Consider the following 17166-nt stretch of genomic DNA (forward strand, 5'->3'; position numbering starts at 1 on the left):
ACGGCCAGGAAAAGGCCTACGTGGCTTCGCCTCAATTGTTCAGGCATGCATCCTTTGCATTTTCGCCTGAAATGGGGCAATTTTGCCGGACACTGCTTTTCATGTGGTAAATTAGGGCATTTTGTGGCCGAATGCCCGGAACGGCAACCGTCTTCTGAGGAGGCGCAGGTTGTGCAGCCCAAGGATGACATGGTGCTCGATGCCCCGGCACAGGAGACCCTTCAGCCACCTACTGTCATGGATAAAGGCAAACAACAGGTCCGGGGTTTGGATTCTCCTAACACTGACTGGATTGAGGCACGACAAAAAAAAGGTAAACAATTGGACGCATGCCTGGCAGATGCTGGGCCTAATGCTTCTCTGGATTCCGTGCGCACGTACATGCGCAGGAAAGACATGGTCACCTCACAGCAGGATGCGCGTACTATGGCCCCGTCCGCCCCCCGTCATCCGTCTTCAAGGAAAGTCTATTCAGCGGGCCCCAAGGGCCCACCTGCTAAGCTGGCATTTGATGCAAAAGGTAATGTGATTACACCTTGGGATAGGCGTTATCCCTGCCCTACTCCCAAGGCAGTGGATTTCCCTTCTACCTCTAAAGCAGGTCGCCCGAATTCGTTTGCAGTATTGGCTGATTTTCTGGATGAGGGTGTCCTGGATGCTCTCGCGGAAAAGGTGCAATCGAGGCAACAGGCGCCTCGTTCCTGACTTCCTTTTTTGAAAATATATGAAGATTGCCACGTGGAATGTGCGAGGCATTTGCTCTCGCCATAAGCAACATATCATGTGGTCTGTCTTGCATGAGAACCAGTGGGATGTATTGTGTGCAGTGGAGCACAAAAGTCACGGTGAGGCAGGAAAAGTTGTGGATTGCCATGGATTCCGTCTGTTTTATGCAGGGACACCTGCTAAGCACTACTCGGGCGTGCTGATGATTGTCCATGAGAAATACCAGCCTGTTCTTGTTAAAAACGATATGCACGGCCGATTTCTGGTGATCGAAGTCTTATTTGAAGGAGAGATTTTATGATTGCTGGGGCTCTATGCTCCGAATGATCCCGCATCCCGACGGGATCTATGGTCGACTTTGCAGGGCTCCATGGCACTTGGCCGCAGGGGGTTTTTGATGGGAGATTTCAATATGTGTATTGACTCTTCTCAGTCCACCTCAGGGCATTCGGTCATGGATACGCCAGAAAGCCGGGTGTGGAACTCCTTTGCATTGCACGTACTTAAGCAAGATCTTTGGTCGTGGCTTCACCCTTCTGTTTCAGGTTTTACTTTTCGTTCCGCACAATATGCAACCACCTGGTCGCGACTGGACAGAATGTATATCATGCAAGGGGATGATTTTCTTCCCGAGATGCTAGAGATGAAGGTCTTGCAGCAATATGCGTTGTCGGATCATTTCCCCCTCCAGCTTGAGATGCGGGCACAACCCATTGCACCTTTTATGCAGTTGCTGAATAAGCTCCCTTTACGCTTCAATTCCTCTTATTTGAAGCATCCAATTTTTCAGGGTTATATGCAGCAATTGATTGAGAGGTTCTTATTGGACTTCGCCTCTGAGGGCTTGGCTTCGTTCGCACGCCTGCTCTCTAATGTGCAGCGGGTTGCTCGGCAGTATGGGATTCATAATGCCTCTCTTTGTCGCCGTCGTCGACATGCAGCAGAGGACTTATTGGCCTTGGTCCGTTCCTTGCTCCTGGGCTCCCCAGATGATGATTTTCTACTGTCCCTCGAGAGGCGTTTGGCCCATCTTATTCAAGTATTTAGCTTGAAATCTTATCAGCAAGCCAAGCTGCAAAACTTGACTGACACATTGCAAGATAGTGCCTGCCAGTCTCATAAGTTCTTTCGCGCCTTGCATGCTTCTCCGGCCCGCGAAAATATGACTCGACTCCAGGATTCGGAAGGTCGCATGGTCACTGATTCGCAGACCATTATCGATATGTGCAGGAATTATTTTATGGATCTTTTTGGTTCCTCTTCCTTGCCGTCTAGCCAGGTTATGCATGCCCGCTCGGTCTTCTATCATCTGGTCCACCACCAGGTTCCATTTGATATGCAAGCCACTTTGGAGGTGGATATTTGCGAAGAGGAGGTTATGGATGTCTTGTTGCACCTGCCTAAGGATAAAAGTCCTGGTTGGGATGGTCTCACTAATGAATTTTTTGAGCACTCGGCCACGCAGTTGGTAAAGCCTTTGGTGGTCATGTTTCAGCAGGTTTGGGAAACAGGGGTCATGCCTTCTTCATGGAAAGAAGGCTTTATCAAACTGATTCCCAAGGTCCCTTCGCCGTCAAAGCTGCAACACTGGAGACCAATTTCGTTGATGGGCGCGATGTATAAAATCTTTTCCAAAGTGCTGGCAAATAGGCTTCACAAGCACCTTCCAGCTATTGTGCACCCTCTCCAGTATGGTTTCGTTAAGGGCCGCAACATTTTGCATAATATCTTAAATGTGCAAATGGCTATTGACTATGCGCGGCACTCCAATCAGCAAGTGGTCTTGATTCAGTTGGACCTGGAAAAGGCGTTTGATTGTGTGGACTGGTCTTTCCTTGCCGATCTTATGTCTGCTATGGGCTTTGGTATCCGGATGTCTCGATTGATTTACACCATTAGTACTGAGGCTTCTTCAAGAGTTATGCTTAATGGTGGGGTTACAGAGCCATTTGTCCTTGCACGCTCGGTCAGACAGGGTTGCCCTTTGAGCCCTCTCTTCTTTGCCCTAGCGACTCACCCGGTCCTTTCAATGTTATCCTCCATGGCGGCTTCTGCCCAGCTGGCAGGGTTATCTCTTCCTTTGGGGCAGCACTTCATTAGCCAATCTTTGGCTGATGACTCCTTTATGATTTTGCAGGCGGACAGGGAGAACATTCGCAAGGCATTAGATGTTTGGACGCTCTTTGGTCAAGCCCTCTGGTCTTCGCATCAATGCCTTTAAGTCGGCCATTCTCAGTTGCACGGAGCCGGATTTACAGTCGTTAGGCTGGCAGGGCCAAGTGGTTTCTCGTGGCTCCATTGTCAGGCATCTTGGATACCCATTGGGGGTGGATGTATGGCCAAAGGACCTGCGGGAGTGGATTTCACAAAAACTGGCCGCGAAGTTTATGTATTGGAAGTCGCAAGCCTGGCCGTTCCATGTCCGCGTCAAGGTGGCTCAGACAATTATGCTACCCATGCTGACGTATTTCTTGCCATTACTGCCATGGACGCCCACTACTTTGAAGGCTCTCACCCATCCCATTCGTTTCATGCTATGGAAGAAAGATTCATTGCAGGCAGGCATTTCCTGGATTTCATGGTCACATGCATGTACCCCTAAGCGCATGGGTGGTGGAGCTATTTTGGATGCAGAAACTCATATGCTGGCTCTTCGTTGGTCTCTTTTTCGTGCCATGTGTGCGGATCATCACCCGTGGACCATCATAGCCCGTTATTTTCTTGAGGATAGCGGGCTCCGCCAGGGCAATACACGGCTTCGGGCCTCATGGTGGCATGTCCTTAATGCTGACTCTCGATTTTCCAGTCCCTCTTCCTCTTTGTTACTGCACTTGGTCGGATCTTGGAAAGTGGTGCTCCAAAAGACCCGTTGGCATCCTGTAGGGGATCGCTTGTAGACTAATTCTTTCCAGCTGGAATTGTTGGCAGTATCCAGATTACTTTCTTGGGAAGATAAACATCAGCTCAGACCAAGATTTAATCGCATGGCCCGTTTGGGTGTGACTTCGATTGCGGATGCTACCCTTGCTACTCGCAATGTCCTCGCATCGTTTTGGACTGCTAGGAGACTTTTCAGGATCCCGCGCGGATACCGTGATTTATGGGAGAAGCTTTCGTCGGAACTTCAGGGTAGGCAACCCTTTCCTGCCCTAGATATGGATCGCCCTTGGCAGGACTGGGACCTTGCAGGCCGGTTGACTCTGGAAAAGGCCTCTACTAATCAGGTGTATCATCTTCTTATTAAAGATCACCAATGGCTGGGTGTGAAAGCTAATACTGTTTGGGGCCTGCGGAAATCACTGTCATGGTGGTAGGCAACGCTGATGGAGGGGTGGCAGAATAGGGCACCTTTCAAATGCAAGGTCTTTCTGTGGCGGGTAATGATTGGTGGTCTTCCTCTTGCCTCGGCCCTTTCCAAGCGTCGAATCTCGAATGGCAATTGTTTCTTCTGCACCACTACGGCGGAATCGGCCCGACATCGTTTTCTTTCTTGCCCGCTCGCCAAGAATATCTGGTCTCTCTTGTCCCAAATCTGGCGCGCAGTGGTGGGGTCCTTACTGACTCCTTTTGATTGGGTTTTTGTGCGCGCAAAGTATCCCACGCCGCCACAGTTACATATGAAGATCTTATTTCCCTTTTTCAGATACTGGGGATGCTGGCACATTTGGACCACCCGAAATGCTTTTCTCTTTGATTCGGCCTCTAATGTACCGTGACATATTGCAAGGCTTAAAGGGCTCTTGCATTGGCAGCTAGATCTCATCAGGCACTCTGACTTGCTCCCTCGGGAGGATTTGCATTCCTGGCATTTGGCAATTGCCTCTGGGTCCTTGCCATGATTGGTGTAGCTTTTCTAGTATACTAGTCTGGGGATTTCCCACACGTTGGCCTACGGCCCTCGTGTCTCTTGTACTCGTGTAATCATGTAATCTTGTACTTTTTTCGTAATTAATACAATTACCTTTTACGAAAAAAAAAAGAAAAGAGAGAGAGAGTTACCAAAATGTTGCATACAAATGTCTGGGAGATTTCAAAAGTCCCAGTGAAGCTAACATTTATGCTATGTTGAACTAAATTGAGTAGGTACAAAATGATATCTGGACTAGATACAATCTAGAGGTACTCCCAGTGCGGTGTGGAATTGCTCCTGGGGTGTTCATCCTAAGATGTCCCGCATGGGTCGGTCTAACATGGAGAGGCTAAAGCGGCGGGGCAGGGCCCTCCGATGGCGGCGTAGTATCCCTTGTATCTTCGACCAGTGTCTTTTGCGGGGACGGGGGCCGGTGGGGCGTGGTCGCCGGGCTTTACCTCTCGTCGTGGCTATTTCTAAGGTGGTCCCTGGGGGCCGGGAGGCCGGTTGGGCTGGTGGGGCCTCGGCGGTGGGGAGAGTAGCTGGTATTTGGTAGAAGTCGTTGAGTGTGCGTTGGTTGGTGGCTCCTTGTCTTTGCTCCGTGGTTCGTAGGAGGTGGTCTCTGTGGCGTCGTATTTCCAATAGAAAGAGCCCCAGGAATCTCTGGTCTTTGAATTCCATCACCTTGGAGAGTGGTCCGAATCCTTCCCTGAATAGGCAGTGGAAGCGTCCCCGGATTTCGTAGTACACTGGGCATCTACAGATATAGTGTTCCTCTGTCTCTGGCTCGAGATGGCAGAGCTGACAGATTCGGTCTTCTGGGGGGAGGGGGTTGGCCCCGTATGTGCCCGTTTCGACCCGTAGTTGGTGTGAGGACGTGTGGATCTGTCCGATGGCACTTTTGACCCCGTGAGACAAGTGTGTGTCCATGTAGCTTGGGCGGGTGATGAAGCCGTCCGGGGAGATATGCAGGAAGTGTTCTCGGTAGAAAGCCTTCTTGGTTCCTAGTTCCGATGTGGGGGTCACCCATGTCCTGGCGGTGTCTGTCTGGATGATATCCATTTTGGTGATGCGATTTACCTCCTCTCGGCTGAGCTCTAGGTGTGGGCAGTCTAGGCTGTATTGTAGTGGGGGGAGGTGGTCCATGTGCAGGCCATGAAGCCGTAGCCAGGTCTCTGTTCGGGCGTACCAGCATTCAGTGTCCCCTTGTGTTGCTAGCTGTTTGGATGACTTTAGGGCGAGTCTGGGGTACCGGTGCTGGGGCAGGTCCCATATTCGGCGCAAGGTCACGGTCTGGAAGAGGGCCTTAGCCACAAGGGGCGGTGCCCCCAGCTCTGTGCGGATGATCTCGTGTGGTACGGAGGGCTTGCTTCGGATCATCCGTGAGATCATAAGTACTAGGGGTCTCTCCATTTGGTCCCATCCCTCATAGGTGGCCTCCTCCTCAGGCAGTGGCTGATCCTGTGGGGCCCTCCGCGTGTGGTAGAGATTGGACCCCCATATGGGAGCCCCGTACAGGAGGGTTGGTGTGACCAAGGTGTCAAAAAGCTAGAGTTTTGTCCGGGGTTCTTGGAACTGTATGCGGGCACATTGGTTCTCCATTGACCCGAGGGCTGCATAGCCTCGGGTTAGTCTATCTTCCGCGGCTTTTCTCAGGGTAAATCTCGGTCCCGAGAATGTAATCCCCAGATAGACGTATCTTTGGACCACGTCCACGGTTTCTCCACCGTATGTGAAGGGGGGTACCGACCGACGGAGCCATTGGGTTGACGTGTTGAACACCATGACCTTGGTTTTCCCCAGGTTCACAGTTAGGTGTTTGTCTTGGCAGAAGGCCTGTAGTGCGTCGAGTTGGCGCTGCAGCCCTTCGGGTGTGCTGGAGATGAGGACTATGTCATCTGCATATAGTAAGATAGGTATCAGTGTCCCTCCCAGGCTCGATCCCACCTCGCCCAATTTATCTATGTACTCTGAGATCTCATCAATGTAGAGGCCAAATAGGGTGGGCGAGAGTGGGCATCCCTACTTGACTCCGATGGTGCTGGTGATCTCCTTTGACAGCCCTCCCGGTGCCCGAACTCGGCCCGTTACCAATTCGTATAGTGCCAGTATCCCCCATCGTATTTCGGTTGGTACCTCCAGTTCCTGTAGTCTCTGCGTGAGCCTCGCTCGTGGGACTGTGTCAAAGGCCTTGCGGAAGTCCACGAAGCAGTAGTACACCCGTCTTCCATGCGCTCTGCCCTCCTCTATGATGGCTCTCAGTGTGAGGATATGGTCAAGGGTGCTGAACCCCCTCCTAAACCCTGCTTGTCCTGTTGCTCGGTGTTGGTGTTGCTCTGCCCACTTGCTCAGCTCGTGTTCCAGTATGGATCCATAGAGCTTGGCTAGTACATGGCCAACCATGACTGTTCTGTAGTTCGTGGGAACCATGGGGTCTCCGGCCTTCAGGATAGGTATTATGGTGTTGGCTGACCAACTGGCTTGGAAGCCTTCGCATAGGGCTCTGTTGAACATGTGTGCTAGGAGAGGTGCTAGTATGTCTCTAGCATGGGTCAAATGCTCTGCTACCAAGCCTTCGTGGTCTTGGGCACGGCCATTTTGGAGTCAGTCAATGGCGTCCCAAACCCGTCCCGTGCTGAAGAATGTGGATGATCCGGGTCTGCTCCCTGGGGGCCGGGGTAGCTGGGGCTGCTTGGGTACTTGGTATAGTGAGGTTGCATATGCGTGCCAAGTGTCCGGGGAGGTGATGGGCGTCTGGGCTTGGGGTTCTTGAAATGCCTTCCATGCCTCTTTGCTATCCTGTCCTAAGAATAGCTGGTAGAATTCGTGTTCCACTTTGGAGAGGTAGGCTCGTTTCTTCTGTCGCACTAGGCGACGGAAGATCAAGCGTGCCTGTTTATGCGTGTGTACTCCCCGTGCTTCGTCCTGTTGAAGACGGAGCCGGGTTTCCCTGCATTCTGCGTTGTACCAGCTATTTTGTGGGACATTCTTGTTCGGAGGGGTGGGGTGGGGGGAGGGGGATGTATGGGGGAAGTATTCGGCAGCTGAGGTGTGTAGTGTGCCCGCCAACTGTGCTGTGACCTCCTCCAGGGGTGCATGGGGGTTCATTTCTTGCAGGCTCCAATAGAGATGGTCGGAGTATGCTCGTCGGCTGCCCAGTGGCCTACCAAGCCCTACAAAGGCAAATGGAACTGCATTGAACTTTTTTTTTGTGGAAAGTTAATTTTAGGGGTGGGGTCCAATTAAGTAATAGTGAGCTAGAAGATGGGAGTAGGGATGGCACACCCAACACATCACAAAACAGTTAAGCTTACCCAACCACTCCAGAATGTCGATGACAAGGAAAAGGTGATGAAGTATCATGGGAAGAAGGATGGTGGTGTAATCTGCCAATGGAAACAACTTAGGATCCATCTAGTAGTGCTCTGCACCATGGGATGCATAGTATGCTACATGCTGAAAAATGCTCATGTAGCAGTACGTGCACTTAGACTGTGCCTCTCATGGGGAAATTGTTCACTTGCCCAAGAGTCCTAGTATAAAGATGATGAAATCATGCAATGCAAAGGGAAAGGTACAATAGGGGGGAAGGCCAATGTCGAAGACAAGTGTTGAAACGTGTAGAATACCAAGAAGGATAGGAAACCTCTCTCAACCTAGATGTTGATGCCGAAGAAGGAAGAGGAGGCAGATGATGTTGGTCTTCGTGTAGTGCCAAGAACCATGTGGATGAAGATCATGAAGCATCCCTATTGGAAGAGCAAGGATAGAATTCACTGCCTTGACAACATTAAGAGAGATGTTGCACGATCTGTTGTGGGAGGCGAAGCCTCCATACTGGTAGAAGTGCAAAACTCCAAGTAGATGGAACCATGAAAGGAATAGTGTGCATCTCTTGTCTCCAGCGCAGAGCAGACTGTAAGCCTCTATGTTAGCCCTACATTGAAATACAAAACCCTACAAAAGAGATCAAAATTTGCAAGCACATAGGTGAGTAGTGAGATGCTGTGGTACAACAACTGACAAATGGGGTTGATTTTCTTTTGAAAATACAAGTGGGGTTCATGCATTGTACAAAAATTAGCTTTTATGAAGTGTGGTTAGGAGGGAAGATGCCTCATGTGAAATGGGCACAGAAAATGCCACATCATACTCGCTTCAAGGTAACCATACTGTTTTGGGTCTTGAAATGCTGAGAGAGATATGTTCAGCCATTTCAGGTGCCTTTAGGAGGTGCTTGTGGCCATTTTCCACTTCTATGCCCTCAACTCATTCAGGTTCTTTTCGCCCCCTATTGTCGCTCAGAGAGTGTGTTGAGAGTATTTTTGGTATAGCTCTGTGTGGCCAACTTGTAGGTTGTTGGACCACTTACAAGTCAAGCCTGTCTATATTTTTCCCCCTTCTTTGCTTTTGTCATTCTTCTATTAGTTCTTATGATTCCATGTAGTAGACCCTACAGTGAAACTAACACATTTTGAGCTTAGAGAGATCTTTGCTGTTTTTGGTCCCTTCAAGAGATGTTTCTGGCTGTTTCCTGCTACTAGGCCCTTGATTCTTTTTGGTTGTTTTTTATCTCAATTCATTGGCGAAGGAGGGAAAAAGGGGGGGGGGGGGGCAGTGGGGGTGGGGGTCATTGTTTAAATTGAGAGAGAGAGTGGGAGCATCAGAGGGAGGGGGGTTGGAGGCAGAGAGGAAAATATTCTGAATCAAAAAAATGGTTGTCTATTTTGTAGAAGAAGTTGATGCTTACCTTCTGGTTTCACTTGCTCGAGGAGAGATTGTGAAATTGAAGGTCCCAACATCGCGAGCATTAAATGGAGACCTTTTCTTTGAGAACAAAGTATTGAATTGCATAAGGTCAAATTCACACATTCTCAAAAAAGAATTCCAATATCGTGCATAAGGAATATAAAAAAGGAAAACTTTTTAGATAGGGGGAAGCGCATGTATATTTTTCGGATAACAGGCTTGAGTCATGTCTTAGTTTGCACTTGTCTAGGTAAATAAAAAGTAGTTATCAACTTTTTTATCATAAAAGGTATAACTAAATGATATAGTTATTGGTGAGACCAATGCCAAGCAGATATATGTGAACATGTAGCAGCATGATCTGCAGCTTTCAGTAAAAGGCCATCCTACAATCGTTAAATTGCATCATGATGAAATCACAATGACCTGATCCATAATTCTCTTGATGAGCACAATAGTCTTATACATCATCTGGTTCTCTTTGGTAGTTGATTGTGATTATGTCATGTTTGAGAGTCAAGCTATGACATATGGTAGGTCAAAAACTTGCTCAGGTTATTTTAAAATCCCAAGTGATGAGAAGTTACCATACATACTGTTTATATATATTCTCTCTCTTGAGGTTATGATCCCACCTTGGAATTCTCGCTTAGTAGGGATGATGTAATATGGTGACAAATTATTATGAAATTTATATTTTCTTTGGTAAAATTCTTTAGTCGTGTAACTTGAATTACTCTCACGCTGTTCAAGGATTACAAACATGGAAATGTGACTGATGTTTCTGCTTTTTAGTTGTTCATGTACAAGAAAGTTATATAAAGTGTTTAAGGGAATCTACGCAAGGAATAATGCTGATATTGCATACATCTGAAGGCTGTAGTCATTCAACCATGCACTAGTTGATGTAAACTGACAATCTGTCTCTTCTTTTGCTGTGGAATCTTAAAAGAGCTTATGTTTGGAACCAGGTAGTGAAGTCTATGGATGCATGTGACTTCTTGAATAGAGCCTCTACCACCATGGGGGCAGCAGCTAGCTCTGGGCTGGCTTATTAGAAGGTGACAGTCCTCCCAAACTAGTCTGAGGGTACATGTAGGGAGTGATATTCACCTCCTGTACTGTGGAGTGTGCCTCCATCAGCCAAGCCATCAGTCATGCATCTGTTGCCATGTAAAAGCGGGTGGCTTGGGAAAATAGCCACCTTATCATGCCCATGGGAGGTGCAGCTATTGTGTGGCACAGAGGACAATAGTAAGGTGAGGGAACTCTGTGCTAGTTCACTGATTGATGTCCATCATGCACTTGCACCCCTGCTCTGAAAACAGCTTCAACTCATTTGCATTACTTCCTCGTTAAATCAATCTGGTGTGTGTGGTCTGGAGAAAGGAGTATTCAGCTCACCAGGAGGGGCTCACCAGTGCACCTTGTCTGTAAGCCATATTCATAATCAGCTGCATTGTCTGGCATTCCAAGATTTGCAAGTCAGAAAGTTTACCACCTTTAGAGGAAGCGGGAACTCTCTGATACAGTAGTTTTGAACGACTCCTGCCCGTCGCGTCGCGTAAGCTACCCCGCCCCTGACCGATCTGTCGTTCCACCTCTGACTGATCCGTCGTACCACCCCCACCTGACCCATCACGTCCGCCCCGCCTGATCCATCACGCCCACCCTGCTTGTTTCCTCCCCGTCGCCATCGCCAGCGGCCTCCCCTGCCTGCAGCCCATTGCCTCGCTTGTGGCCCACGCCTGTGGCCCAGTGCCACCTGCACCTTTTCTGCGCCCCCGCCTAACACCTATCGCATCCACCCCCCTTGCCTGCGGCCTGTCGCACCCACTAGCGGCCTGTCGCACCCATTAGCGGCCTGTTGCACCCGCCCTGCCTGTGCCAGAACCCGCACACCCCCCGCCCCCCAACCCCCCCGTGTGGCTGCCACTTCCTTCTTGTTTTCCCACCTCCCTTTGCCAGCCCTCCCCTCCCCTCTTGCCAACCCTCCCCCCCCGCCCTGCAGCAGCCTGCTCGTCCGCCACTTGGCCCGCACCCCCGTCCTGCCCGCTCCGTCTGACGCGCCATCCCGGACTGCTCACCCCCGCCCTAACAGCTCGCGCCCGCCCCGTCTGGCCACTGGCAGCGTGCCCCTCCACACCGCCCGTCGTCTTGGGACACACCTTTCTCATCCGCTGCCAGTGTAACCCGATATCTGTGGCACCACACCCTCCTCCTCCGCCTGCCCCCCCCCCCCCCCCCTGCACAATGCAAACCTCTGGTCAAACGCCGGCGCACTTAGCAAGTGCCCCCTAGTCAAACACCTTGTGCGTTGTCCTCTCTGAGGAGCAGATCCTAGCCGTCCGGGATAAAGAGCTGGAGCTAAAGGAAACAACGATTTATGGTTAGGTAGTAGGATATTCCCCAGCCAGGGCCCAGCTTCGGGACTTGCTTCACTCCACGCTGCGCAGATCGTGGAGGCGGTTGTAATGAGCCAAGGGATCTTCATGGTTCGGCTAAGCTCGGCAAACGCAGCTCGTAAGCTCCTTGCCAGCTCACCCTATGCGTCCACGAAGGGGGTCATATACATGGTCCCTTGGTACAGTGGCTTCACTGTGGAGGCATTTGCACTCCATAGCAGGTTTCTTTGGCACGCGGTCACCCTTCTCTTGCCCAGCTTGACGATAGAGTATCGCCAGTTGGTGGAAGACTTTGGACGGCTCTTCAGCACGGTCCTTCCCACGTCCTTCGCGAACGCAGTGATTGCCGTAGGAGTCCCCAAGGTATGGGTGGGAGTAAAAGAGGTTAAGAACATCCCACAGTTCCTAGAGATTGAGGCAGGTGGACACTCCTTTAGGCAGCAGGTCATTATGCCTTGGCAGTGCCTACGCTGCCATGACTTTGGGCACTAGGCAACAGAGTGTACCCACGTTGGTGCTAGGGTTGTTCCGCAAACAGGCCCACAGGTGGATGCGGATGGTTTCACACGAGTACAGAGATGACAGAGAGGGAGACGGCAAGGGGGAGCGGCGCAGGGAGTAGGTGGGCGAGTGACCCCCCCTCGATAGAGCACTCCACCGCCTCCCCCTCCCCATCGTACCCGGCAGGACTGCAGGCACACACATCCACCACCCGCGCCATAGACTGCCTCGCCTGAGTTCCGAGAGGCCCCACGCCCACCCACCTCTACATCTCATGCTTGCCCCCCCCCACTGACCCTGGCCCATAGTCCCCCCTTTCTAGGGCCACTAGTCCCCTCATACACCCGCCATGCATGGGTGTCCATCCCACCATCGCTCGATCCTCTTCCCCCCCACCACTTTCCATACCGAGCACCCCCTTGATTCACACCCGGTTCAGGTGGTCCCCCCCAGTCCCACCCCCCACCCTCTCACAGGACAAGATGAGCCACACACACCTAGTTCCTCCTCGCACTAGCTGTCCTCCCCCTCCCATACAGCCACCAGCTCATTCGCCACAGGAGTTCTTACGCAGTGGCCCATGGTCCTACCTGAGAGTTGCGGAGGGCGGGGAGTTCCCACTACCTCTAGAGGTGGGGATCTTCATGGTTCGTAAGTCAAGGAGGGGCAAGCTCCATCTATTAGCACGACTAGATGGACGAAACTACGCCTTTTTTCTTCAGTCCTCTCACTTAGGGGAGTGGATGACCACACAGATAGAGGAGGGGTTGAAGAGTTAGGTGGCGGATCACATCTCCCAGTGGATGGGGGATGAAGGATTAGCATTGTTTGCATAGCAGTGGCTTGGGTGCATGATGGACATTAACTAGTGGGCTCGTGCCGAGGTCCCACACTTGAGCATTATCTTTTGATCCCCTCCACAGTGGAGAGTTCTGAGGGACGTGATCAAGTGGCCCCCTGGCATAGGCGGCCCGGTTCTATCGATGTACCGAGTCTCGACTCTCAGCATGGCTGATAGATGCATTGATAGTACCAGTTGGAGCATCTATGACCCCTATGGTTTGGCCGAGGGCCTATATGGGGGACCGGAGTTCGCCGTCCAGACCAGCGGCAAAGCGTACTTGCACGCCTCACAGTTTCTCCTCCTCATAAGCAGTTTCCACATGGAACAAATGCCTGTTCGATTAGTCACAGGTTTCCCCATGAGTTAACACCTAGCATCCTGGAATGTGAATAGCCTCCACTACAATGGGGCACATGGTTCTAGGAAGTTGATTGTTTTGTAGAAGCTGCAGCCTGCCTTGGCTGGATGGATCGACATCTTGCTTCTACAGGAGCACAAGCTCACTCCCACTCAGGCCTAGTAGGTAGGGAAGGTGCTGCCGGGAACCTCTCACACTTACTAGGAGTATGCCATAGGTGCCCACGGTAGGATTGGAGGCGTATGCACCTCTATTGGCCCAAGTCTCACCGCCTGTGTACGAGACCACAGGGCGATAGTGGCAGGGAGGGTTCTATGGGTTAGATTGGATATTGGGGACTCGTTCCTTGGAGTCCTCAATGTCTATGCCCCTACGGAGGTTAAGGCACGTAGCAGGTTTTGGGTAGAGATTGCGGAGCTAGATTCTTGGATTGTTGGAGGAGACTTCAACAATCTGGAGGCTCTTGAGGACCAGCAGGGCAAAGGCAGTAACTATCAAGGAATGGCTGGGGAGGAGCAGGAGGCATGGGAGGTCTTTTTGGTGGCAGTCAGAGCACGCGATGCCTGGAGAGACCCTGCCTTCCACATGAGGGAGAGGTCGTTGGACTTGTCTTAGGGATACAGATGGCTAGGTGGAGTTCTACTAGAGCGGTTGGACAGGTTTTATGTGGGAAAGTGGGGAGGCTCTTGCGGAGGCCAGATTGAACAGTTGGCAGGCACCACTTTGTCTGATCACTGCCTGGTTCTCCTGACACTTGACTCCCCAACATCCGCCCTAGACACATGAGCTTGTCAGATCCCTGACTCGATCTATAGGAGGGAGGAAGTGATGAGACAGATAGAGCAGATTTGGACCAGACAATGGGGTAAGAGGGATTGGATATCAGAGGAGGTTGCAGAGGTTCTAGCAGAGTCGAGCAGAATCTGCCAAGAGGTAGCCATACAGGCCAGGTAGCAGAGCTGGGAGGAAGAGAGAGCACTCTGGAGGGACCTTGCAGCCATGCAGAGATTATTGCAGGAGGCACCAGGGACCCTACCGTCCACGCACAAGAGGTGCGCTCGCGGGCAGCCATTGTTGGCCTGGAGGACAGGCGCTTGGAGTTCTCTTTCCGAACCTCGGCAGCCTTCTGGGCGCGGAAAGGGGACACGATGTGCAGAGAGTTCTTCCAGGTGCACCAGCCTCACACCTCAGGAGAGCAGATATGCATCCTCCGGGATTAGTATGGGAGGACCCGTTCTAGCACAGACGAGGTGATGGAGATTGCCACCAAGTATTACACGCGTCTTTTCTAGCAGGAGATAGCTTTAGCTAGAGGATAGAGATGTAGACAGCAGGTATGGATCACATCCCGTCCCTCGTCACAGAGGAGATGGGACGCTCCCTCCTGGCCCCCTTCACACAGAAGGAACTAGAGGAGGATTTCCATAGATAGGATGGGCAGAAATGCCTGGGGGAGGATGGCCTCTCTAAGGCCTTCTTGACTACCTACTGGGAAGTGGTGAAGGATCCCCTACTGATGGCCTTCCAGGAGATTTTCACCTCAGGACAGATTCCAGGGAGTGTCTCGGCAGGCCTTATCAGTCTTCTCCCCAAAGGGGGAGACCGGATGGAGCTTTCCCAGTGGAGACCAATCACCTTATTGTCAGTGGCCTATAAGGCACTGGAAAAGATGATTGGTAGGCGACTATGCCCCGTGCTTCCAGATATCATTTGTGACACATAGACAGGCTTTGTCAAGGATAGCAGCATCCTAGACAATGTATTTACCTTCTTTGAGGCGATAGAGTGGGCTCAATATAGAGGGCAAAGACTAGCCATACTACTCTTGGATTTCGAGAAAGCCTATGATAGGGTGGATTGGGATTTCCTAGAGGGCACCATAGTGAGGTTGGGTTTCCCCTAGGCTTGGATTAGCGGGGTGTCCGCCCTGTACAAATCGGCCACCAACAGGGTTCTCATAGGTGAAAGGCGGGGAGGAGGAGTTTCGGCTGGGGAGATCAGTTCGATAGGGTTGCCCCCTAGCCCCATACTTGTTTCTACTCTTCGCAGAGGCGATGTCTCACTTCCTTAGGTCACGTGTGAGTGGATTATGTGGCCTCCGACTTCCAATAAGAGAGGAGACTGAGTTGTTAGACTCAGAGTACGCAGATGATACAACCCTCTACATAGAGGACGATGAGTTGATGTTGGGGAGAGTGAGCCTTGCCCTTGACGTATTCTGCTTCGCAGCAGCGGGAGCAAAGATTAATTGGCGAAAATCAGTTGGTTTCCTCAACAGACCCGAACTCTAGCACGGAGTGGGGCGTCCACCTGGGTTTTAGATGGGTGAGTAGAGGGTAGACTGTCTGGTACCTAGGGTTCCAGGTGGGACTCGACATCACCCTTGCCAAGCAGTTTCTTCTTGTCCTCGATTCTATTCGGAGGAAATTGACCTACTGGAGCACGGTCCACCTCTCACTAGTCGGACAAGCCCTGGTGGTTAACCAAGTCCTCCTAGCGATGGCCTGGTACATTGCCTCGTGTTGGTGCTTCTCCTTATCGTGCGCAGTGCAGCTTCACCGCCTAGTGTGGAATTTCCTTTGGTCAGAGTCTGATCGTTCTAGGGACTCCAAGGCCAAGGTGGCGTGGGCGACCACCATACGACATAGGTCAGAGCGAGGGCTTGGGATTATAGACCCAGAGTATCAAAGTATGGCCGTCTTGGGCAAGCTAGTTGTCCGCTGTCTCACACCAGGCGGGCAGACCTGGAAGGTCTTATTGTAGGAGGGTCTCCAGGACTGTAGACCGAGGCTTGGTGGTGAGTGGAGGCCATCCCTGAGTTGGATCTTTACGTTAGCCTAGATCACCCCCCCCGGATCACTTTTCCTTCGCAGCTTACTCCGGATGTGGGAGGGCCTCTGTAAGGCCCTAATCATGAGGCCCCTAGGTTGCTAGGAAGAGATAGACCGTTAGTCGGTGATTTGGAATCCTCAGGTCAAAGATCGGGAAGGGGCACAGATAGCTGAGTGCCCCCACATCAAGTGGGCCGGCCCGGCTCGTACCATCAGGAGATGGCAAGAGGTGTATAGGTTGGTGGATGAGAAGGTGTTGTAGCAAGTATCAGGTTGCCAGAGAGAAGTGGAGTTGAGGAGAAGGAAGATAGATGTAGCAATACCTCCGGAGTGGCTTGGTTCCCTAGTACGAGAGCCGATAGAGCACGGGGAGGTATGGGTAGCTAGGTTTTCACCAGCAGGCATTCCCCTTCAGGTGGCAGGTAGAGTGGGGGTGGTGGCCCGCAGGGAACTTTCTTCGCCGTTCAGGAGGGGGGAGGTCTGGCCCTTGACAGAGGGCAGCAAGATGAGGGGATTGCCGCCCTTTCATGGAGGAGGATTCGGGTGGTGGGTCTTCAGGGGAAGATATGGAGACTGGACCCCTATGTTTTTTGGAAGGAGCTCAGGGAATGGTGCTTGTGGATCTGGAGGGCAGACCACTGGATGAGTTGGAGTGGGATCCAGGAGAGTGGCTATGGCCGGCCTCGGCGGTCGCCAAGAAGCCACCCAGGTTCTAGAGTACATTGCCAGGATTGGCAGACATGTACTGATGTAGGAGGATATGGACTGGGTGCCGTTACGTAGCAGGCACTGGGCGGAGCACAGCATCATGGAGCCCTTCTGATGGACCTTCTAGCACCGCCTATGGGATAGCTGGAGGCCGAGAAGGGTGTCATATTTCTTATGGCTGGTGGTACATGGAG

General features: G+C 51.6%; 1 protein-coding gene across 14 annotated transcripts in view; it reads left to right on the forward strand.

Moving 5' to 3' along the window:
• Window positions 1-17166, forward strand: part of LOC148030783 (uncharacterized) — a 385751-nt gene that overhangs the window by 51982 nt on the left and 316603 nt on the right. For all 14 annotated transcript variants that reach the window (XM_087684297.1, XM_087684298.1, XM_087684294.1 and 11 more), the window contains exon 10: window positions 9310-9433. In XM_087684297.1, coding sequence (XP_087540423.1) covers window positions 9310-9433 — 124 coding nt within the window. The remainder of the gene's footprint in view (window positions 1-9309; window positions 9434-17166) is intronic.

Source organism: Lygodium microphyllum, chromosome 9 (genome assembly GCF_053477565.2).
Source record: "Lygodium microphyllum isolate KBCC chromosome 9, Lygodium_microphyllum_v1.1.10, whole genome shotgun sequence".
NCBI classification, from domain to species: Eukaryota; Viridiplantae; Streptophyta; class Polypodiopsida; order Schizaeales; family Lygodiaceae; genus Lygodium; species Lygodium microphyllum.